General features: G+C 37.7%; 1 protein-coding gene across 3 annotated transcripts in view; it reads left to right on the forward strand.

Moving 5' to 3' along the window:
• The window catches only part of LOC118735153 (ER degradation-enhancing alpha-mannosidase-like protein 3), a 434,164-nt gene that overhangs the window by 154,208 nt on the left and 254,518 nt on the right, over window positions 1-25,438 (forward strand). For all 3 annotated transcript variants that reach the window (XM_036464787.1, XM_036464786.1, XM_036464788.1), the window contains exons 3-5: window positions 9,157-9,575; window positions 9,636-10,430; window positions 10,796-11,058. In XM_036464787.1, coding sequence (XP_036320680.1) covers window positions 9,157-9,575; window positions 9,636-10,430; window positions 10,796-11,058 — 1,477 coding nt within the window. The remainder of the gene's footprint in view (window positions 1-9,156; window positions 9,576-9,635; window positions 10,431-10,795; window positions 11,059-25,438) is intronic.

Here is a 25,438-nt window from a genome sequence, read left to right on the forward strand (position 1 = left end):
TCAAAAATCGATTTTCAGTAAAGATGGTAGAAAGCATTACGTTTTCTAAACGTATTAAGAATCGCTACTTAGCGTGAAATTAAAGCATTTTATTTTTTGTGAACGAAGCAATGAACATATGAAGAAATCTCACCAAAATAGGTATAAGCAAAATTGTGTTAATTAGCTTAAAAGGATGCTTTAAGCAAGATCTTAATATAGGTACATATCGTCGTTTGAAGTACAAAACCGCGTATCAACAAAATGCAAAACCGCGGATCAAGATAATGCAAAACCGCGTATGTGACGTTGCATAAATTATTTTCTAAAGAGTAAAAACACTTATGTTTTAAAATGGTTCCCTTTTTTATAGAGCAATCGCATTTCTGGCTAGTATATTTCAGGACGAATGGATCAGGATTGAGCCAAGAGCTTGTGTGAGCAAATCCAATTTTTGGTAGCAAATGTCAATTACGCGGTTTTGCAGAATGACGATACACGGTTTTGTACTTTAAACGACGGTATATATAAAGTAAATTATACTCTTTCTGTAGTAATCTCTTTCATATCACATATTTTCATTTGTTAATTTAAAAAGAAAGAAGATTTCAATGTAGTTTAAAAAACTAAATTTGATTTATTTAAGGAAACTTGTATGAATTTTACTGAAAAGACTTTAAATACACTCTAAAAAAAATTTGTTTATTTGCGCATATTAAGAGAGGTAACCAGTTTCCTCTTTTAATGTGTGCAAATTTGCACGCCGTATAATAAAATTAATCATTGCCTGTTTACTTTTTCATACCAAATTTTTCGCAAAGAGCAAAATTACACATAAAATGTTTAAAATAAAGTAATGTTTATTATTAGTAGGAAATGTATTTGTAGTTTGAAAATTTTTGCAATTTTAAACATTCTATATATGTATGTGTATTTATGTGTATATTTTAATGATCTCAAGTTCAAAATCAAATACTGAATATCTCATACGTATACAGATTCTTGTTGAAAAATAGATAATTTTCAGTAGTAGTTTTACATGCTCTTTTTAGAGTGTACTTGCTATGTATAATACTTTGCTTTGCAAAATACTTATGCACAAAAAATGTACTTTATAAATTGAAATTACAAATGTTTGATTTTATGTACATGTATTCCAAGTCCTTAGGATGGATTAAATTATGTCTTTTTCATGAAAGTGTTTGGCTTTCTTACCAATTTAGAGATGTATATGTAAAAAAAGAATTTTGGATACATTTGGATACATTTTTGGCTTGGTCAGTGATACATTTTCTTGAGACGGCGCGGCAACACTGATCATATCCCGTTCGCCTGCATTCGTCCAGTATAATCAATGTTGCCAACTTTTGAGTTTCAAAAGCACCAAGCCTTGGAAAAAGGAGCGTTTTAAAGCACTAAAAGCACTAATTTTTTTTTTATCATAGGATACTCTTTTTTCATAACAGTTTGTGGTAAACAAAAGTAAAAAAATAAACACTTTACATGTATAAATAAATACACATTCATGCTTACGAAGTAATACCGAAGTACTGCACATTAAAACTGGTAAATCTGGAGAAAACACAATCGAATCGCAACAAACGAAATTGAATTTTAAAGGGGACGAGTAATACTTAATGATACCCTAAGTAGAAATGAGCGAAACAATTTGTTGTTTTATAATATAACCTCAAATATTGCGAAAACCGTGTTTTTACACTTAGAGGTTAGGATATCTCAAAATTCTGACGTGGTAGAGAAATTCTGCAGCCAGAATTGGATTCAGCACCGAAAAATCTACAAAAACCGATTCACTGAGGAGGCAAAAAAAGATAAAGTTTTTCGAACTGTGTAATCAATCAATAATCAAGAAAATAAAAAAATAAATACTTAACTTATCTGCGTGCTATCATTTTCAACGCTAATACAATTTAACAAGAACGCAAGAACGTGGGTTTGCAACTTCATCTTTTTATCAATCATGGTTTGAATTTTAGTGCATTAAAATTTGTAGATTCTTGTAAATTCAGAAAAAAGCACTAAATAGGGCACTAGGCACTAAACCATTTTTTTGGCGTTTTAATTTTCAAAAAGCACTAAATCTAGTGCTTAAAGCACTAAGGGCCGTTTGCACCATGTCTAGTTAATTCTAACTCCCAGTTAAACATCTTTATCGACGTTATCGACACCCATCATATAACATGTGATCGATAAAGCAGTGGATGTGCTTAACTGAAGGATGTACCTCCAGTTAGCGTTAACTAGACATGGTGCAAACGGCCCTAAGTTGGAAACTATGAGTATAATAGTATGTATGAGCCCAAATAATTACCCTCCACCATGTATATGCCCATGCGTTTTGCAATTGGAATATAAAGTGAGTGGTTTTACAATAACAATGTATGTTCAATAGCGGACTGGGAATAGTTATGCTAGGGTGGTACAAAATGTTTAGAAGTTTAAACAACATAATTAAAAAATATTTGATTCTTAAATGTAACGCTTTATATTGCGATGTGAGGCTAATGATTTATTTTGATTGCATTATCGGCTGCTGCTCCAAACAATTATAAAATCAAAAGAACAATTACCTTCTTTAACAGTTTACATTTTAAATAAAGAAGGTGTGAACCACGTAAGTAAAAAAAGTACCAAGCACCGATAATGGTTTTTGATTTTAAATGTTTTACATTGGTATAAATATGGGAAAGAAAATACTCCGATTTATTGTTTTAATATTATCAAAGTGGCAAGGCCGTTGATAATACTCACAATTTATGAAACTTCAAAAAATTTTATTAACCGTCAAAAGTTGTTTATTGTAACCACCTGCTTTTTTGTATCGTGGTTTAAACTGTAGATAATTAAGTTATGCAGTAGTAATTTACGTTTTAAGTTTGATTGAAAATACACATGCAAACATCCATATTTGAAAATTACATGACTGATGGAAAATCTAACTCACGCACGCTCAAGCCTAATTTCAGTCAAGCACGATTTTTCTCTCAAAACCGCTCGCTCATGCGTGAAAAAGCGTGGCATGCCGTTTCGCATAGAAAATCACGTGTTCTGACCATCTCCTCTTTAAACTCACTCAAAAAATTAACTTAGAACTTGCTTTCCTAACGTAAAAAAAGGTTATAAAAATGCAATTAAAGCTTTAATTTGCGATTTTTTTTGTTGATTCAAGATTGTTAGTTTTATAAAAAAAAAATTTCACTAAGGTTCAGTTTTTCATGGAACCTCCCATATATTATTGCATATTACGTACATATCTAAAGATATTATCAATATTATAAACTATGACTATACCTAGTGCTTTGATACTAAAACTTAAGACTTTTTAAAAAGTGGAGTTCATCAATTTGTTCAGTGAGCGGCTCATTTAATATAAAATAATCATGGTACTTATGTCTGACATAACTTCCATGAATCAGATCTTTCGAATTTTCCATTGACCAAAAATCGATCGGTGGTAGTAATTTCACGACATAACTTCCATGGAATTTGTGTCAGGATTCGGTGGAAGTTATCTCCGTGGAAATTATCTCTGTGGAAGTTATGTCGAAACCCCCAACAGGTGGGACTTCGTATTGTAAAGCCACGATCTAATATTAGTTTGTAATTTGTATGTTGTACTATAAGAACAGTATACAAAATGGGCCGTTTGCATAAAAACTAAGCAATTGCTTTTTCTTTAAATTCCGCACCTTTTACTTTAATTTATTTGAACAAATTGAGAAATGCTTTGAAATTTTAAGCAAAAGCATTTGCTTAGGTTTTATTCCAAGGCGCATCCATACAAGGTGGTGGCAATTGCATATCAGTAAAAGTCCCGTGTATTTTAGGTCCATTCTTTTGCAACCGAGCTACAAAATAACACTCACTTAAATTACGAAATACACGCAAAGCAACAACACAAACTCGGCTATTTATCCGAGCTCAGCCAGGTAGGTTAAAAAATACGCGACCTGAAGAGTGGTGTTGTTAAGTGAAAAAATTGCTGTATTGTGAATTGTTAATGGGAAAGTGGAGAGGGAAATTTTTGTTTTCGTATACACGTGATTTACGCAATTCCTCGCATAATTACTAATTTCTATTGTTTTTTGTGTCTAAATTCCGTTGAATTAATCACATGTTTCTTGCAAGCTACCAGCAGGGTTGCTTAACTAGCTAAAAGGAAATTTTACCCGAGTTGAACATTCTTTTGTCGCTCGCTCACAAAAAAATGCAGCTTTTGTTGTTGCTTTTTGGTACATCGGGATGTCAAAACGAAAGGGAATAGGAGATAATTTTCGTCATTTTGTTTTGTTGACATCCTAAAGTTGCGCCATATCGTCTTGGATGACATTCTCCTGTACTAGTGTATTTAAGCATATTTTTAAGCATATATTTAGTGTAGAGACAGAAATATCCAATCAGCTGTTCAATCAACACCACCTTGTATTGATGCGCCTTGGTTTTATTCATACGGCCCAATGAGTTTATAAAATATGTAAATTTATTCAATATAAAACACCTTATGTAGAGCCTAAATGAATCTGAAATATTTTAGAAAATGAAATGTCATTTGAATAATAATATCAGGACTCCGTCTAACTTTTCCGGTATTTTTTCTGAATGTAATTTTATGAACAGCTGTATCTGATTGGTTAAAGGTGCGTACTACCTCTCCGTATGGCCTGATTCGATCCGTGGCCCGAGCAATATCTAAATTAAAAAAGGTTTTTTTAATGGTCGCTCCTCGACAGAAAAAGATTCTAATAAGAAAACGAAAATTTTAACTTTTTGTGTTGTGTGTATATTTGGAGCTTTTCGGCCGTTGAATTTAAAGCAAAATCGTTGATTTTTCTTTTCTGCCTCCTAAGCGTTTCGCCACATTATTGTGTCTTCTTCAGGGAGTCTATTTATTTTTACAAGAAAACATAATTAACAAACATGTATACAAAAACATCCCAGCTGTTCGTCTATTAGTCGCTATTATTGCTGTGTATGCGCAATTTATGTTGTCCACATCTTCTTTATAATTCTTTGTACAGTGTATTTGTTGCTTTATCCGAAGCCCTTCTAATGTCATCCTTTTCTATGTTTTTCTCTTGATGTCTATTACTCTTGTATTATCGAAGTCCGCTGTGTGCTTTTTGCCAGGTGCTGGGCTAATGCAGTTGTCATCTTTCTATTTTTCGCGTCTGTTTTATGCTCGTTGATTCTGACTCCTAAAACTCGCTTCGTCGTTCATATATATACTTTGCTGCAGCGTTCGTTTCTTTGTCGATGCATATCATCTCATATATGAAGTTGTGTTGTTGTTCTTTGTTTATTTTGTCTTGTTTTGGTAAAAATTATTTTGAGTGTGCCATGCGGTCGATGCACATAACTTATTGTTTGGTTGTTTATAAATTTGCCTAGCGATATTGTTGTTCGCGCCTTCTATTTTGTTAATTGTTGTTGCTAAAAGTCTTTCTATGAGCGCGCTAGAGTATCCATTTTTGTATAAGATGGTTTTAATTTTCTTGTTGTTCTCTCTTCTGAGCTCCTGGTCGCTGAGTTTATAATTTTTTTCAATTAGGTTCATGCCATTCTGATTCCATGGATGATTTGAATGAAAATGTATCATCCTGGATGAGGCCACAGCTTTTGAATACCAGTTCAGTTTAATCTGGTTATTGTCTCGATGGATTTCCACATCTAGGAAGGCTAACCTCTTATATTTTTCCTCTTCTGTTGTGAATTTAATTTTTGTATGCTGTGCGTTAAATGTTTTGAGTATAACCTCCACGTCCGTGTTCTTTATTATGGCAAAAATATCATCTACATATTTTTTTTTATGTATTTTATATGTATGCCCTTAGATCTAAGTTCAGCGATACTATCGTCCAGTATTTTGCCTAAGACAACATCGGCTACGGTTGGGGATAAAGGGTTCCCCATCCGCATTCCATAGTACCAAGTTGGAGGGAGTTTTTATGTTGTAGCTTTCTGAGACTATATTTTTTAATGTTTTCCCCATAAATTTGGCGAGGTTGTAGCATGGAACGTTGACTGACGATGAAATAAGTCTAAGTGGAATCTTTAGCCTTTCGAACTTGATTTTTTTTTCTCATTAAAAATACGTACAAAATATGGGGTTACAGCCAGATTTCTATCGAAAGACACTTATAAAACAAATTTGTGTATTAAAATCCCAAATAGTGTACTTTGAGAGTTTGACAATGCTAGGTGATTCCTTTATGAACTGAGCAAATTTATACAAAGCCCTCATATCATAAATATTCAAATCCAAAACAATCTACGTGAAGAGCCTTTACATACTATTTCTCCTTTGAATAGATAAAGATCATACAAAACACCGGTAATTTCCAAGTCTAAAAAGTCTACGCGAAGAGCACTGAGTATAAACAGGTCTGCGAGATTTAACTTTATTTTCCTTCTTCCAATAATTATGTTATTTCTTGAATATCTAGGTATGTTTAATTAAAATACAGCCTCGTTCATTTCTAGCACATCGAGGTTTATTTTTTTATTGATGGTATGTATATTTAAGAATTGTTAATAATTTTCATGAAAGTAATCAAACTAGAATTACAATTTTTCTTAAAAAAAACATAACCCTAAAGAGACTAAGTAAATCACAAAGACTTATGGAAATTCCAAGTCAACCAGTAATACGCGGTAACACTAAGAAAAATGAAAAAAGTGAATAAAGAAATTTTCACGGAACATTTATCTATGTGATATAAAAGTATTCATTATCTTTTTCAACATGAATCCGACGAAGCGGAACAATTAATCTACACAGAAAAATTTATAGAGGTATAAATATATCTTTAAAACAAAGCATTGTTCTTATCTAGCGAAATACGAAATAGTATGACTGAACAGTATTTATGGTCTTTTTTTCTAAAAATCTACATTTATAGAAGTATATAAATTTGCTTGCTGCTAACTCTGAATGGAAAAAATGTATAGATATCTAAAACTTAAAATTTGCACTTATGATGAATTGGAGTCTTATAAAAATATGTATACATACAGGGCCTTATAAAACTCTTTTAGAAGGGTTATTACATTGAAAAGAGGAAAACGACATAAATTGAAATATGCCCTAATTGTCTATATTTCAGCAGTAACCTCTTTTTAAAGGACTACAATTCATTAACCTGTGGGAAAATAGTAAAAAAATCAAAAGAAGTTGTAATTTTTGTCTATGGAAACTTTTATTTCATGCATAATTACTTTACACCAGACACAAAGAGATGTCCCACCAGTCACAACTTTAAATATTTTTTAATATTTCTATGAACATTATATAAACCTCATTTTTATTGAAAACAAAAGCATATAATTCATATTTTACAACACAAATACATCGTTCGTGCAAATTAAGTGTTTTGGCTAAAATTCAACTTTGAGTGCACAAGGGTAAAATAGAGTTCTTTTCAGTGTCCCGCCAGTCACACTAATTCAAATGACAGTTCCATAAAACTAAGAAATCGTTTGCTTCTTTTGTTAAAGCAATTTTATACATTAGTTATCGTTCTATGTTAAAAAATATCTTTCGCTGTTGTATAAGTTCCGACGACATAGTTAAAATTCACAATTGATCACATTCTGGAGTAAAATGTCCCACTAGTCACAATGGAATGGCCCAGAATATATCGTCACTAAACACACTCAAGTCGCGCTAGTATTTTAACAAAAAAAAAAAAAAGCGCAAACAAAATTTACAAAAAAAGACGCTTAAGAAAAACTTCGGAGAAGAAAGACGCGTAGACATAGAATTATACCTGGCTAAGGACTGTCATTTCAGCATCATTCCCCAAAAACTCTTTGGGTAATTTACATACTGTTACACCCGCAAACATTTGACCACGAAAATAAGCCTACGCGTCTTCGCCGCCAACTATGTTAAGAATCTTTCATCGCTGAAGTTTTTTTTCGCGGTCAACTTTCGAGCTCGCGCCTTTATTCGTGTCTAGTGACGATTTGTTCTTTATTAAGGGCCTTATAAAACCCTTATAAAAGCACAGTCTACGAGTAGAGTCTTACAAAACCTTTATAAAACCGGTTGTTCTTCACACTTAGACAAAAAATATATAACGGTAAGAATGGCTCATGTATGTGATATCGTCACTAGACACGAATAAAGGCGCGACCTCAAAAGTTGACCGCGAAAAAAGGAGCATAATAAAAACTTCAGCGAAGAAAGTCTCTTAACATAGTTTAGAAAGAATACCCCATATATCGAGCCCTAACCGCGAAAAAAACGTAACCGCCAAAAAGCAAATTTTACAGGAGAGACATTTTTTTGTTTTTTTCTTAATCCGTTTAGAAAATATCTTTGAAATTCTAAATGTTAGACTACAGTTCAATACAAGTCATAGACTAATTTTTATCTTCATTTAACTTAATTTGTAGGCGAAATTAGTGAATTTGGCGCTTACGTTAATTTCGCTGTAACCATGGCAGGCTACTAGACAAACATTTGGCGCTTAGGTTAATTGAATTTCCCCAAAAAACTTTGAAAAAACTTATTTTATTTTCTTTTTTGTACACATTGACATATATAAAAACATAAATAAATGTATAAAAATATATATTTAAAGTCAGTATTTACAGGTCACAACTAGCTTCCATGTTGCTTACTTTATTTTTACGGTAACTCAAAACAGCAGATGTCGCTTACGATAAAATTGAAAGTCGTATATCTCTGTGACTATGACGATTGACGATACAATTTTTTAACAGTTGACTTGTTATCGGTTTAAGAACAATTCTACATCAAAAAACTAATTTCGAAAAATATGTCGCTTACGTTAATTTCGCGGTTACGGCTCGATATATTTACAGTGTTTTTTTTTGGTGACTGTCGACCGTCGGTAGACGGTCATTTACCTTTATTTTTTCATATATATACATTTTTGATCAAACAGAAGAAGAAAACATACCTCTTTGTCTACAGACGGTCAAATTGTTTTTACATCCAGCGTACAGCTAAATTGAAAGTGAGTTTGAAACATTGCTCAGAGTTGCCTAACTACCAACAACTAGAATTATGGGGGATTTAAGATGATTCTTAAAAAGAAAACGGTTAGAGGATTAAGGACTAGTGACGCATGCAAATTATAAGCAGTACACATGCAAGCTTACAACAATTTGCTATTTTAACTTTTTCAGCTTTTCTATGACTTTGGTTGATTCCCTTGACACACTAGTGCTGTTGGGAGATTTTGATGAATTTGAACGAGCCGTTAAATTAGTAATACAGGACGTACGATTCGACAACGATATAGTAGTTTCCGTTTTCGAGACAAATATACGCATGGTTGGGGGTTTACTATCGGCACATGTTTTGACGGACCATATACAGAAGAATAATGGTGTTATGCTGTGGTACAAAGGAGAAATGCTAGAGATGGCTCGTGATTTGGCATATCGCCTATTACCGGCATTTAACACATCAACAGGAATTCCGCATGCAAGGGTCAATTTACGCAACGGCATGAAAGATGAGCAGTTAAGAAAATCAAGGGAAACATGTACGGCATGTGCGGGTACTATTCTACTAGAATTCGCTGCGTTATCTCGATTATCTGGTAAGTAGATATGTGTTGTGTTTAACTTTTTTCATCAATTTATATTCGATATGTTCAAAGGTGATCCTGTATTTGAAGCACGTGCTCACACTGCCATGGACGCGCTTTGGAAGCTGCGGCATAGAGGCTCTGATTTAATGGGCACTGTACTTAATGTACATTCTGGGGATTGGGTACGTCGTGATTCGGGAGTTGGAGCTGGTATTGATTCATACTATGAGTATTTATTCAAATCATACGTTTTATTGGGCGATGACAAATACTTAGCGCGTTTCAACCGTCATTACAATGCAGTTATGAAATATGTTAGCGAAGGTCCAATGCTGTTGGATGTACTCATGCATAGACCTCATGCAAAGTCACGCAATTTCATGGATTCATTATTGGCATTTTGGCCTGGCCTTCAAGTGCTATCGGGAGACATAAAACCAGCTGTACAAACACATGAAATGCTTTACCAAGTAATGCAAATGCACACGTTCATTCCAGAAGCATTTACAGTTGATTTTCAAATTCACTGGGGACAACACCATCTGCGGCCTGAGTTTATTGAATCCACATACTTTCTTTATAGAGCAACTGGAGACCACCATTACTTACAAGTTGGCAAAAAGGCGTTAAAGGCACTGCAGAAATACGCAAAAGTTCCTTGTGGATATGCGGCTGTAAATGATGTTCGCACCGGAAAACATGAGGATCGGATGGATTCCTTTGTACTCTCTGAAACATTCAAATACTTGTTTCTGTTATTTTCAGATCCTCAAGATTTAGTAGTTAATGTCGACGAGTTTGTCTTTACTACAGAAGCGCATTTATTACCACTAACTATCGCACAACTGGGAAACACAACATTTAGTATGTTTTTACATTAATACATATCGTCATTTAAAGTACAAAACCGCGTATCGTCATTCTGCAAAACCGCGTAACTGACACTGGCTGCCAAAAATTGGATTTGATCACACAAGCTCTTGGCTCAATCCTTATCCATTCGTCCTGAAATATACTATCCAGAAATGCGATTGCTTTTTAAAAGAGAGAACCAATTTGAAATATGAGTGTTTTTACGCTCTAGAAAATAATTTCTACAACTTCACATACGCGGTTTTGCATTTTGCTGATACGCGGTTTTGCATTTTGTTGATACGCGGTTTTGCACTTTAAACGGCGATATATATTTACTTGGCAATTAAAAATTGTAATTTTCAAAAAAATTATAGGTCTAAGGCAAACTGATGAACATAACGTTCTAGACTTTATGCGTACATGTCCCAACTCTAATAAACTTTTTCCGGAAAAATTACGTAAACCATTGCGCAACTTAATTTCGGGTTCCTGTCCCCGAGTACCCACTGGAAAGCGACTACGTGCTTTGGAATTTCAAGCGAGTAATCCTGACCATTTGCGGGCTATTTACGACATGGGTATTACCATGGTGTCCTTAGGTGATGGCAAGGTGCGCCTCTTTCATAGTTTCTATAACGTAAGTTTTCTTTTGGCCTTTTTTATTTTAATAATTCAATCGATTCTGGATAGTGAGACCGTTTAAAGGAAGTAACTCAAAAATATTTCAAAATCTAAGAAAAATGGTAATATGTCAACATATTTCTTATGCGAATATAAATCCGAATTGGGAAAAGTGTTTATTTCGCAAAAGCATTATGGTCCAAATGTAGTACACCGCTTTAAAATAATAGAAGATCCATGAACGAGGAATTAAAATAACTTCCTCTTTATTTTCGGTTTGGACTGAACTAAAATAAATAACTTTTTGATACTGATGGAAAGGGGAGATATATGTCTACATGCTGAAAGCACATATTTTTTGAGTATGTGGAATGTAGAATCATATTCAACAACTTCATTGAGCTTTAGGCCGTTTTTAATGAAAATTAGTGCGGAAAAACAACAATAATTTATGCAGAGGTAGAAGTTATGGCTGCTATTTCGGAGATTACCTCATCTCCTCATTAGACTTTTTCATCGCGGTCACTGGGAGATGAACCAGCGACCTCGAATTACAAAGCCTATATGGTCTATCCACTGAGCTAAGTTCGCCACGTAAAACGGCCTCTAGCTCAATAAAATTGTTGAATATAATTGTTATAAGGCCATAAATAACAAAAAAAAGGACAAGTATTTAGGATCGCTAAAAATTATTGGAAATAAATCCTGCTAATTCCAAAAAGATTTATTTCTTTCAATGAAAAGTTGCTAATTCCATAAATGCGTGATTTAGTACAAATGACCTACAGAACACTCCACGCGAAATTCAACGAATTCTTTTAAGTTTGGCAACAAATTTCCCACGTTATTGGTTGGGAGTCTACTTCAGCACACCATGGATGTATAGCTGAACGTGGGCATTATCATAGAGGTGTGAATCGACAGGATTCCTCCAGGTGACTTTTCCACGTTTTACCAAAGACATTGCCAGAGCGCTGCTAAGGCTTTGGAGGTATTTTGATCAACGTGAGACTTCCAGTAAAGATTACACCTAAATACTTTACCTATGAAGAAATTTGAATTGTTACTCCATTAAGGGCAGGGGGAAGAAGACCGTCAGACCTTCTCCTTCTAGTGAAGAGCACAACATTAGTTTTGGTTGGGTCATCAGCCGTGCATTAGACTCGAGTTGCGCATGCTATCGAAGGTGGAGTTGTAAAAAGCGCCCCCAACGTCTACAAACAAGCCCAAGGCGATCTATTTCTCAGTGATGGCATTACTAACTACCCAGATTTTGCAGAGCCGTCATATAAGATTTCCCCGCCTGATAGTCATGTTGATGCCGGGGTAGAACGTGTAACGAAAGCGCCTCCATACGAGTGCCCAATTCAACCAATGTCTCCTGAAATTTTAGCAAGAGGGACATCATGCTAATGGTCCTAAAGGTTTTAAGGTTAGTATAGGCGTTCATGGTCATGGTAATACAACGTCTTATAGTCTCCACGATTAATCTTAATTTCTGGTATTTTCTAATGAAAATGCTTACAACAGATGTTGATTTACTTAGTATAAAAACTGCTGTTGTTGTTGTAGCGGCTACTAAGCCCCGCTCGGGTCGGCTTGTCCGTCAACGTTGCCGTCAGCCTCAGCTAAGGGGAGGCCCAGGAAGTGTGCAACTTCCACCGGGTCTGTCCATAGGAACAGGGGCGCTAGCTGGGTGGGGATTTGGGGGCGTGCGAAAAGGTGCCGTGAGTCATGTGGCGACTCTCCGCAGGGCGCGCACTCATTGGGTATATCTGCATTCACTCTGCTGAGGTATTGGTTTAGCCCAGACATGGGTACATTTGCCCGTAGTGGCTTTTTTGCCCACACGAGCAAGCGAGCCCATTTCTCGGGCTACATGAGGGGTAAATCACGGGCAAATATGAAGAGGGCAACGAATCTTACTAATACATGTATACCAATGATAGCTACTGCACACGCATACTGGAGTAAAAAGGCCCGCTCTCCCAAACGTACGCCACATACACTCCTCGTCATTTGAATATCTCAACCCAAGGTACATTAAACAGGTAGTATCAGTAGAGCAAAAACAACATTTGCGTGTATTTTGTTGTTGCTTCTGGTATCGAAAGTGTCAAAAACTGTTCTGAATTTTTTCTTCTAAATCAAAGCGTGCCATGTGAAATACAAAAAATTATAAAAAATAAAAAATTAAAATTGGAAAAAATAAAAATTGATGCAACTTTCTTTCCTAGTAAATTGGTTTGCTTCTCGAAGCATTGATCCATCCTTTGCAAGGCCCAGTAATCAGCGGTCGTGCTGCTGAGTTGGGCGAACGTTCCAAAAGCTGCTATTCAATCGCTTGTTTTGTATGGAAAAAGGTTTCACATGCAAATGGATTTTAACAATTCAGAATTTTTGTGAAAAAAAATTAAAAATATTTGACATTTTCGAGACCAAATAATTTGAAAATAAATCAAATCAGCTGCTCTACTGATACTACCTGTTCAATGTACCTTGGCTCAACCTTTTAATTCTTATTATTTACATTTTTCCTTTTGTTTATTTAATATTCATTACATCCGATTTTAAAACTTTATACAGATTTAAGAAAAATGTCAACAAAGGGGTCGAATAAAGTGCAAGTTTCAAGTGTCTGTAAAATCGCGTTGATTTTTTGAAATTTTTTTTTGGTGAGGGTGCTGCGCATTTTCTTTCATACAAAGCATGCTCGACAAAATTTTTATATGGAATAAAATGCGCAGCACCGTCAATAAAAAAAAAATTTTTAAATCAGCGCTATTTTACTTGAAACTTGCACTTTATTATACTATTATAATGGGCTACAAAACTGCTTATCCGAAATTTTTCTAAAAATATTATTAACTTATTCACGGCAGGCCGTTATAATGGCATACTCATTTGTTGGCATTTTTTAAGAATTGTTTCCAGCTCAAGAAAAACGAAAAAATCATATAAAATGCTGCCCAAGAAATGGAAAAGAAATTTTCTTTTTAAGTTTTAATTTGTAAAAAATTTTAAAATTGCATTTACCCGTAAAATATGCAATATTTTTACAAAAAATTAATATTAAATGAACAAAAGGAAAACTGTAAACTAAGGATTAAAAGGGTGCGCAATTCAAATGACGACCCTACAAGAATTGGGTTATGGAAACTACACAATCTCATTTATCTTTCTAACACATTGCAAATTTTGCGTTGGTTCAAAACGTTGGTTCAAAAGAGACCATTAAATAACGCCATAAGTTGAAAGAAGATAAAAAATCACATGTATACATTTGTTTTCATAATTTTTTGCACATTGGCCTTAAAAACGTGATGGGAGTGTTTGATGGACATTTCCATCACCATTGAGTTACACATGATTAATCAAATGACTACCACTGTTCTTGTAGGGGAGGAGTGTATATGAGCACTTCTCTCACCCCCCGTATCGCGACCAGCCTCCCAAGGCACATGAACGTACTCCAACTCAACTGCAACGGACTCCAGAGCAAGATTAAGGAGATAGCAGTCTTCATGGGTCGGCACGGCATATTGATAGCTGCGGTCCAAGAAACGAAGTTGCACAGCAACCCAACTCTGTTGGGTTGCGCCGCCTACAATGTGCTCCGTAAAGATCGCGAGCGAGATAATGGTGGAGGACTAGCGTTCATTCTACACCACACAGTGCAGTATCGGCTAATCGAAGAAGACATCGACCCAAGGGACACTACCCTAGAATGTCAGGGCATAGCTGTCCGGTCAGGCGATGTCGAGCTCGAAATATTTAACGTGTACATACCCCCTGTCACCTGCTGCCCGGCTGGATATCTCCCTGACATAGGTGCGCTACTCAGAGGCGAAAACCGATTGGTAGTAGGTGACTTCAATGCGCACCACGATCTTTCGCACTCAAGCCTGGCCAATGATCGGAGGGGAAACAGTTTGGCTGAGCAGATAGACGATTCGACATTCTGCACCATGAACGACGACGCCCCCACCAGGATTGTGGGCAGCTGCAGCAGCTCGCCAGACCTAACAATTGCTAGCGCTGGTCTGATAAATAGCATATCATGGCGCCCTATGCTAACGTTAGCATCAGACCATCTGCCCATAATCATCTCGATCAATAAGCCCACCGACTTTGCTCCCGCGGATCACCGAACCTACACCAACTTCAACAAAGCTGATTGGAACGGCTTCGCGGAAGTTACCGAGAGCAGCTTCGCCGCCCTCCCCACACCCACAGACGTACATGCTGGCGAACGCCAGTTCCGCAAGGTAGTCACAGCCGCAGCAGCTCGCTTCATACCATCCGGACGCATCGCGGAAGTCCGCCCAAATTTCCCGGCTGAAGCAGCTGTACTAGCAAATGAGCGTGACCACCTACGCCAGGTCGACCCCGGGGACCCTCGCTTGAGGGAACTTAATTTGGAGATTCGGCAACTGGTTAATCAACACAAGCGGACAAAGTGGGAAGAGCACTTGAAGGCCTGTAACTTCACCTCTGGTGTGAGTAAGCTCTGGTCAACCGTGAGGTCCTTGTCCAACCCGACGAAGCGTGATGACAGAGTGGAAATTTCATTCGAAGGTCACGCCTCATCGGACCCGAAGAAATGCGCGAACTATTTCAGTCGGCAATTCACACTGCATCCTTCGGTAGACAAGGCCAAACGTCGAGTGACCAGGAGGCTGCACAAACTGCCCAAAAACGATGCACCACTTGTTTTCACCAGCGGTGAAGTGAAGGGGGCCATCGGGAAGGCGAAAGCCTCCAAAGCCATTGGACCCGACGGAATCTATATGCTGATGTTGAAAAATTTGGGGCCTGTGGGGGTAGAATACCTCACGGAGGTCCTCAATTTGTCTATGACCACTCTCATCATTCCTGATGTGTGGAAATCAGGGAGAGTGGTCCCACTGCTGAAACCGGGGAAGCCCGCCAACAGAGGAGACTCTTATCGCCCGATAACGCTCCTTTCCCCGGTTGCGAAGACACTTGAGGCCCTGCTGCTCCCATACTTCACCTGCCACCTAACCCCAGCGAAACATCAGCATGGCTTCCGTAAAGTGCACAGCACAACAACAGCACTTAACGCCATATACACCCAGATAACTCGTGGCCTAAATCGAAACCGCCCCTGTGAGAGAACTGTCCTAGTAGCGCTGGACTTGTCAAAGGCACCGTCTGTCATTCCACGCTGCTAGAAGACATTGAGGGCTCCTCTCTCCCACAGGGACAGAAGCGATGGTCAGCGAATTATATGAGTGGTCGGCAATCATCAGTAATCTTCAGAGATCAAACCTCGAAACCAAGAAGAATAAAACAAGGGGTTCCACAAGGTGGTGTTCTCTCCCCCTTACTTTTTAACTTCTATATCTCGAAACTCCCCCAGCCCCCTGAAGGAGTTTCCCTGATCTCGTACGCTGATGACTGTTCGATTTTGGCGTCTGGGAATGGAATTGATGACCTCTGCTCAAAAGTAAACGGCTATCTCTCCAGCCTTTCTCGCTTCTTCACTGCAAGGAGCCTAACCCTCTCCCCAACGAAATCAACGGCGACCCTCTTCACCACCTGGACGAAGGAGGTCAGGCTTGAATTAGGCATTCACGTCGACGGCACACCCATACCGACGGTGAACAACCCGAAAATTTTAGGGGTTACCATTGATAGCCTGCTCTCTTTCTCCGCGCACACAACCGCAGTTGTCAACAAAGTACAGAGCCGCAACAAGGTCCTCAAGTCGCTCGCCGGCAGCACTTGGGGCAAAGACAAAGAAACGTTGCTGACAACATACAAGGCAATTGGCCGGCCGGTTCTAAATTATGCTGCGCCAGTTTGGACGCCGGGGACTAGTTGGACGCAGCGGACGAAGCTACAGACTTGTCAGAACGCCGCACTCCGGACAACGACTGGGTGCCTTCTGATGACGCCTGAGCATCACCTACACAGTGAGGCCCAAGTGCTCCCCGTAAGGGAACACAACAAGATGCTCTGTAAGCAGTTTCTTGTGGGGTGTCACAGAAGTAAACACCGCAACAGACACGTCAGGGGGCACCTATTCATGTACAAGGACGCAGTCCAGACCTACACAGACCAACCACTGGACCCAATGACGTACAGACGAGCGATTAACGACATTTATAGGGAGACTGTCTCCACCTACCTCGACTCCCGGCCTAGGAATGTCGTTATCGGAGCCCAATCACCACCTGTGGAAGAGACGGAGCTTCAGTTACCTAGAGAGACCCGCGTTACCCTGGCTCAGTTACGGTCTGGATATTGTAGCCGCCTAAACAGCTACCTGTCCAGACTCGACCCAAACATCCCAAATGAGTGCCCGGCATGTGGAGACTCCCCCACGACACCAACCACCTCTTCACATGCCAGCTCAATCCGACTCAACTAACACCCCTCTCCCTTTGGTCCGACCCCATCGAAACAGCTCGTTTCCTGGGCCTACCGTTAGTTGAGCTTGACGATAATGATTAAAAGTTGACCCGAAACAGGCGGGGCTTAGTAGTGCCGCTACAACAACAACAACAGCAGTTGTTATCACTACCACAAGTAAACGCGAGCTGACAGCCGGTTCTACGTACCGGAATGACTCGGGTTTTACCCGACCAAGGGCTGTTGTTTCGGCGATCTAACCCCGTTTAGGTCGGCGAAATCCATCATACCTTGTTCGATACTGGGGCCACATCTGCTTCGTACCCTTCTGCTCAGGGCTGGTATAGAGTCTAACCCAGGTCCAGAAATTTACACATGCTGCGTATGCCAGATACGACTGCATACGAACTCCACCTCGGTCAGGTGCAATGCCTGTTACGGGTGGAGTCATCTCCGTACCTGCTCGGGCCTACGTACGCACCGGCAATGGACCACTTCGTTCGCGGCCCCATGCTATGCGAATCGGACCGCCTAAACGATAAACCGCCAATCGCACAGAACCAACGCACCCACACTCCAACACAACACAACTGTAGACATGCAAACAAACAACAGCAACCACACACCGCCGCCGGCAACTCCTAGTCCCTCCGACAAGCTGCTCGGTTTGTCAGTCCAGAATATACCGCAACGTGACATCAGTCAAGTGCAACTCCTGCCTTGGCTGGTGCCACTTTAGGGCATGCTCAGGACTTCGCAACACGCGTGATTGGACGAGTGACTATGTGGGCCCCTGCTGTGCTTCCCAGTAGCATGCCTCGCCCGCGACGCCGCCCACCACAACCACAAGGCAGCACCTCCGTTTTCAGCACATACAGCAGGGAGCCGGCAGGCAACACAACTCTCTAACACCACGCATCACAATTGGTCTCCAAAGGCACACAAAGGTGCTACAATTTAACTGTAACGGACCTCAGAGCAAGATCGAGGAGATAACTGTCTTCATGGGAAGGCAGGGATTATTGATAGCAGCGGACCAAGAGACAAAGTTACACGGCAATTCAACCTTGTTGAATTGTACCGGATACAACGTGCACCGTCGAGGAGGCTTAGCGTTCATCACGCACCACGCCGTGCAGTATCGTCTTATCGAAGCAGACTCCGACCGCAGGGATACCATCCTAGAACGTCAGGGTATTGTTATCCGGTCAGGCGATGTTGAGCTCGAAATATTTAACGTATATATACCCCCTGTCACCAGCTGCCCGGCAGGATATCACCCTGAAATAGGTGCGCTACTCAGAGGTGAAAACCGTATGGTAGGTGGCGACTTTAACGCGCACCACGATCTTTGGCACACAAGCCTGTCGAATGATCGTAGGGGAACACATCTGGCTGCGCAGATAGATGATTCGACATTCTGCACAATAAACGACGACGCACCCACCAGGATTATGGGCAGCTGCTGCAGCTCGCCAGATCTAACAAGCAAGCAATATACATCAAATAAACAAGAAATAAATCAAATTTTGCGTTATTGTCGTTTGTGTTATTTCACCCCCTTAAGAATAATTTCCCTTAACATAAATCGTACGGCGGGAATAGCTCCGGGTTGAAACAATTTTATTTCACCTGAGTTCCTCCTAAACAAATAGGTGTAAACTGCAACAATTCTTTGTTAATATCTCGACGCTATTCTTCCTGAAATACTTATAATAAAATTAATATACAACCATCGTAAATATACATACATATATTTTTAAAAGAAATGAACAAGAGTTCAGTTAACTTACATTGTAGGAGTGAATTCATTATTTAAGTAGTTTAACTTTTTAAGAGAAGTGGTGCAAATTCATTCTCTTTAACGCCTCAGCAGAACTTGTTCGGATGGATTTTCGTCCATTTCTGTTTGCCATATCTTAAATATTAGGATGTCTGTTCCAGATGAAAGAGATGCGCAGGATTCGAAGGCGCCTTTCAAAACAATTGATATGTGCATGCAAGAAACGAAAGGCTCTTTCCGAGTTCTTTGTTGATCAAAACCAGTGCTCGAGAACTTGGGTATACTGTAATTTTGAGCAAAAAAAAAACCGACTTAAAAACAAAGTATATATATATATATTTCATGATCCAATGATCGGATCTAAACCAAATTAGTATGGGACCACCTCTGGGACACTACCTTTGCAAAACTACCGTTGCAAAAAGAATTATCAAAATCGGTTGACGTGGTCCAAAGTTATGCGGTTACATACATAAAAAAATATATATACAGTATTGGCCAATACAATAGCACCCCCATTTCAAAGTGATATTGTTTGCCACTCATGTTTATTTATTTATTTTTAAGAATTTTCAATTAAAATACAGTTCATTCTCTCACAAAACTCACATAAACTCAAGTTTAAAACTTTTTAAAAGACCGCAAAAAAGTGCAACAAATTTTCACCCAAATTTCAAACTTTTTTCTCAGAAGCGGAAGAATTTTTTTGAATACACAGTTTTATAGCCCATTCAATTTTAGTCTAATAATGTGCAAGTTTCGAGTGGCTAAAAATTATCGTTGATTTTTTAGAATTTTTTCCGCTGAGGATGTTGCGGGTTTCTGCCATATAAAAATAAATTGTGTTTAGTCGTTATATGGAAGCAAATGAGACAAAAAAAATTCTAAAAAAACAACGGTAATCTTTAGCGACTTGAAACTTCCACATTATTGAATGCGTTATAAAACTGTGTACTCAAAAAAATTCTAGAGCTTCTGAGAAAAAAGTTTGAAATTTAAGGGAAAGTTTGTTGCCCTTTTTTGCGGCAACAAAAAAGTTTAAAACATTGGTTTATATGGGTTTTGTTAGCGAATGAACTGTATTTTAATTGAAAATTCTTAAAAACAAATAATTAAACATAAGTGGCAAACAATATCGCTTTGAAAGGGGGGTGCTATAGATATGTCCAATACTGTATATTCCGACGAACTGATAACCTCCTCCTTTTTTGGAAGTCGGTTAAAAAGAGGTACCGTAGAAGGGAATGGTGAAGTGTAAACAGCTAGACTCAAGTCCCGTTTCAATCTTCATCCATGGTTCTGAGCAAAATAATAAAGTTTGCAGCAAAATCCATTCTGAAAAGTACTTTTAATCATAAAACTGCTTTAGCAGGAGTTAATGTCTACTCTGAAAATCAGGCTTCTATTAAATACATATCTACAGCGCAACAATACCTAGTCGAAGGTAGCTATTCAAGGAAGAATAGTTCTAAGCGATTTAGCTACGTGATGCACAAAGAATGTAATCTGGGTTCCCGGGCAAAGAAATGTGCCTGGAAACAGCATTGGCACTGAAGGGAACTAATCTATTACTCTTCAATTCTGTCCCAGATGCCGCCAAGCAAATTATTTTCAAACGAACTACATACATAACTATGGCCGGGAGCGGTTTTAATTGAACAAGAAAACTTCAGGTGACCCACGAATTTATCGAGTTCTTGATTGTCACCCCATTATATCGGAGCTTACTGTATAATTATTTTAACTAATTGTTTTAACAATTCCTTTCTGTAGTCAATACGAAATTAATTGTTTAATATGATTTAAACAAATAAATAAATAACGGAAACTGTTCAATGGAAATACACGAAGCGCTCCCGACTAATGATTTTGTAACGTAGCTTCACTACGCTAAAATACCATACCCAAAATCGCCCTAGCATGCACCGTACACTCAACATAGGTATATATAAGTAAGTGCGTATACATATGTACCAGGGTTGTTGCGAATATTCACATTCGCATTCGCAACTGCGGAACTTCCGCATTAATTTTAACATTCGCATTCGCTTTCGCATTCGCAATAACCAATGCCGAGCTTTTGCGAATGCAAATGTTGTGCAAGTGCATCGATAAAACGTATATATGGCAAAATGACAAATTGTAGCCAATATTTTTGCCTGTGGTCGTGGGGTATTTGTGTAATAAAACTGGTCAAATATCATATTTATCAACTTTCATAAAATTGTCTTTAAACATATTATTTATAAAGCTATATAACCGAGCTATCAATGGGTGTTCACACAAGTTCCCACTTCTACTTCACCTTTAACGTACGTCAAAGAGAACATAGTCCTTTAAATAACATTTTTTTTTTCTGTGCTTTAAATACCTGCACATTGGAAATAGCTGCTATAACTTCTACCGCTTAGACTTTGTTGCTTTTTCAATTTTTCCTAATAAACAATCGTGGTAGAAAGCTCAATAAAAATATTAAAAATTTTAAAAATTACATAATAAATCTTGGTTGCTAACTTATCAACACCTTCATAACACGGCTTATTTTTCAAGAAATATTTCTTCAAAGAGGTATAACTAATTTGTAGGGCCGAGTAGGATCTTCATTCCTTCACCAAAAACTAATTCAAAGCTCCCTTTACGGATCTAAGAAAAGAAAATCCGCCCATACTCGCGCCGGAAAGAGTGGCGGCCATTTTTATTTCACTAGACCAACCTTACCAGTTGTTCCAAATATCATAAAGTATATCAAAATATTAAAGATTAATGTAATTTATTCTATATTTAGCACAATATCATTTATAAGATGTGTCTTAACAAAGCTGAAGACAATTTCCAAAAATCCAAATACGAATCCAATATGGCTTCCCAAAATTTAAAAAGTTACTGAATTTTCATGAAATTTGGTATTTAGAGGTTCTTAAGTTTGCTCATTACAAATTTCAAACTAGTTTTTGAAATTTTAAAATGAAAAATTGAATAAGGCGTCCGAAATTTCCCAAAATTAAAACCTGAATGACTTTATTCAAGAACGAGAAAACTGAAGTTTTGGAAATGACAAATTTCGTATAAAATAAAAAAATATTTAAAAAAACTGTTTGGGCCTTGATCAAATAGTTTCGGCTGAACATACAGCAGACGACCCCAACTATCCCTAACTTATAAATATAATTACTGCTATTATTTCATAATATTTGGCATGTTGCTGTGAGTGGTCGTGTTTTTGTAGCGCTGCGTTGAATCACGTTTTTAATAGTAATTACCGGGTATTAATTGCATTTAATTGCAATTGGTAAGACTTTGTGCCAATACCAGTGCTGTGGCTGATCATTGCTTCAAGTTTTACATTATATTTCATACCTCCAAATAAGTTTATTCAGCAAACACAAACATGCAAAACCTAAGAAAAAGTGCCCGAAATATTTCCTCTCCACATCAAACTCCAATACCAACCAAAGACCATAACAGTCCAACAACGATGAGTTTGTTGAGAAACTCGAAGCGAAATTAGAAGCATACACGAAGAGCATAATAGCAAAAATAAACGAGAGTGAAGAGCGTGTAATGCAAAAAATCTGTGAAATTTTGGCTGAACTTGCTAACCTCAAATCAACAGTGAAAATAATGGATGATAGAGTGAGTACGCTAGAGCAGCAGCGAGGCGAAAATGAAGAACAAAATAAAAATGTTCACACATTATGCCAGCACGTTGACGAACTGGAGAACGCGTTAGTGTCAACAGATGTAATTATGTATGGTGTCCCGCAAGTTGAAGTGGAGAATTTAGTTTCGATATTCTCTCAACTATGTAAAACAATTAAACTTTCCAAGCTTACCATCCGCTCTTCTTTTCGACTGCGCAAAAACGCTAGCAGTAACAGCAAGCCCTCCCTTATTATTTTCAAACTAAATTCAGCATATGACCGCTCACTTTTGTTTAAGGCGATTGCTGATTTCTTTAAACCCAGCCGTAAATCGCTAACTCTCCACGATATAGGGATCAATGCTGAGGGGAAGTTTTTCGTCCACGAATGTTTAACCAAGAAGAGGCAAAAACGTCTGACGAGTGCATTTACGATTCGTGGGAATATTTATGTGAGAAAATATCCCGGCGGTGAAGCAGTTAAAGTACTGGATTTTAAAAGCGTCGATCGCGTCGCAGCTGCTATTTAAACCATAAGTATGAGAATCAAAATCAGAATGTTAACCAAACTCGTTTCGCTGTTAGATGTAAATAATTCTAAGATATTCTCTGTCTGTCTCTTGCCTGCCTTCGTTCTTTTTCTATTTATTCTCTTTTCTTCCTACACTCTCCTTGTAAATAGCCGTTTGCAAGCATCTCTTGTATGTAACTGGTATGAACAGTGACGTTAGTGTGCGCACTAACAAAGATAATTTGAGGCTACCTCTTAAATTAACGTGCGAATACCATGATGGGCTCAATATTTGTCACCTTAATGCCAGAAGTCTAACAGTAGATAAACTTGATTTTTCATAATCTGAAAATTGATGTGATTTGTGTAACCGAGACTTGGTTCAAACCAGACATTGAAAATCCAGTCTATGCTCTGCGCGATTTTGCAATGGTAAGAAATGACAGATCGACTGGTTGCCGAGGTGGCGGAATAGCCATTTATTATAAAGCTAGTTTCAATTGCAGACTTTTGTATAAGTCCTCCCGCTCTGATACTGTTGAAAGTATATTTGTTGAATTCAGTGATAACGTACAAAAGTGCCTTGATGTGTGTGTCTACAATCCTCAAATATGTAATGAACTAACTTTTCTATTCACTAAAGTAAATGAATGTCCTTGAGCTATGTGAACGTCCTCATATGTGGTGATTTTAATGTAGATATTTCAATAAACAACACCAGATCAAAGAATTTGTTAAATAACTTTAACGATAGTGGTATTACCGTCGCTAATAAATATGCAACTCGCTTTGCACCGCACTGTAAGCCAAGTATGCTGGATCTCATTGGTGTGAGCATTATTAATAATGTAAAACATATTGATCAATTCCCCCTGTCTGGAGTATCTGACCATGAGTTATTGATCTTATGCTATAATATATAGTTTTGCAAAATAAAGCCAACAACCAACGTTACATATAGAGATTTTAAAAATGTTAATACCACTGCCTTATGTAATGAAAGTTCCTCACTGGACTGGAACTCTTGTTGGCTCCTTTCAAGTGTTGACGATAAATTAGCCCACTTTACAATGCTGGTAAAATATTTGTTTGACAAATATGTTATTCTCCGTAGTCTTAAAATATCGGACAATAGAAAGCCCTGGTTCACTAATAACATTATAACCCTCATTAAGGATCAAAACAGGGCATATAAGTACTGGAAGCGTAATCCCACAGTTGATCGCTGGAATGTCTATAAAAACTTAAGGAATAAAATAACAAAAAACTTGCGTCAAACGAAAAAAAATTACCTTAAAAATAAGTTTAATAATAACGTTTCCTCTAAGGTGTTATGGAAAAGCTTGAACTCATTGGGAGTATGTGCTAAGGAAAAGAAAACTTGCATCATTGATGCAAATGATATGAATTCATATTACATAGGAGAAAATAGACAATCAAACGCATCCTCTTTTGCAGTTAACCAGAGTTTAGTTTGTAATCCTGTCCATGAATTTACGTTTAACACAACTACTGAAGATGAAGTTGTCAAATGCATCTTTGGTGTAAAATCGAATGCCATTGGTGTAGATGGACTTAGCCTACGTTTTTTTAAACTGATCCTCCCTTTTGCTCTTCCCTCACTTACACATGTCAAATTTTCCCTAACCACTTCGACTTTTACAAACCAATGGAAAATTGCAAATGTCATTCCGATCCCAAAAAGCAAGATTTGCGAATCTCCCGTGAACTATAGGCCTATCAGTATTTTACCAGCATTATCAAAAGTGTTTAAAAAATTATTTCCAATCAAATAATATTACACTTAAATAAATACAACCTCTGGAGTGAGTTTCAATCTGGATTTAGATCTGGTCACAGTTGTTCCACAGCCGTGATAAAGGTAATGGACGACATTCGCCCCGCTTTCGATAGCAAATTTTTAACAATTTTGGTACTCTTAGACTTCTCTAAAGCTTTCGATTTCGTCAATCACAATATTCTAGTCTTAAAATTGCAACATTACTTCGGGTTAACTAAAACATCGGTTAAATTAATGGAAAGCTACCTTTCAAATAGACTCCAGCAAGTCCAATGTGGGAACG

This window comes from Rhagoletis pomonella, unplaced genomic scaffold, assembly GCF_013731165.1.
Source record: "Rhagoletis pomonella isolate Grant_MI unplaced genomic scaffold, Rhpom_1.0 Rhpom_scaffold_00003, whole genome shotgun sequence".
Lineage (NCBI taxonomy): Eukaryota > Metazoa > Arthropoda > Insecta > Diptera > Tephritidae > Rhagoletis > Rhagoletis pomonella.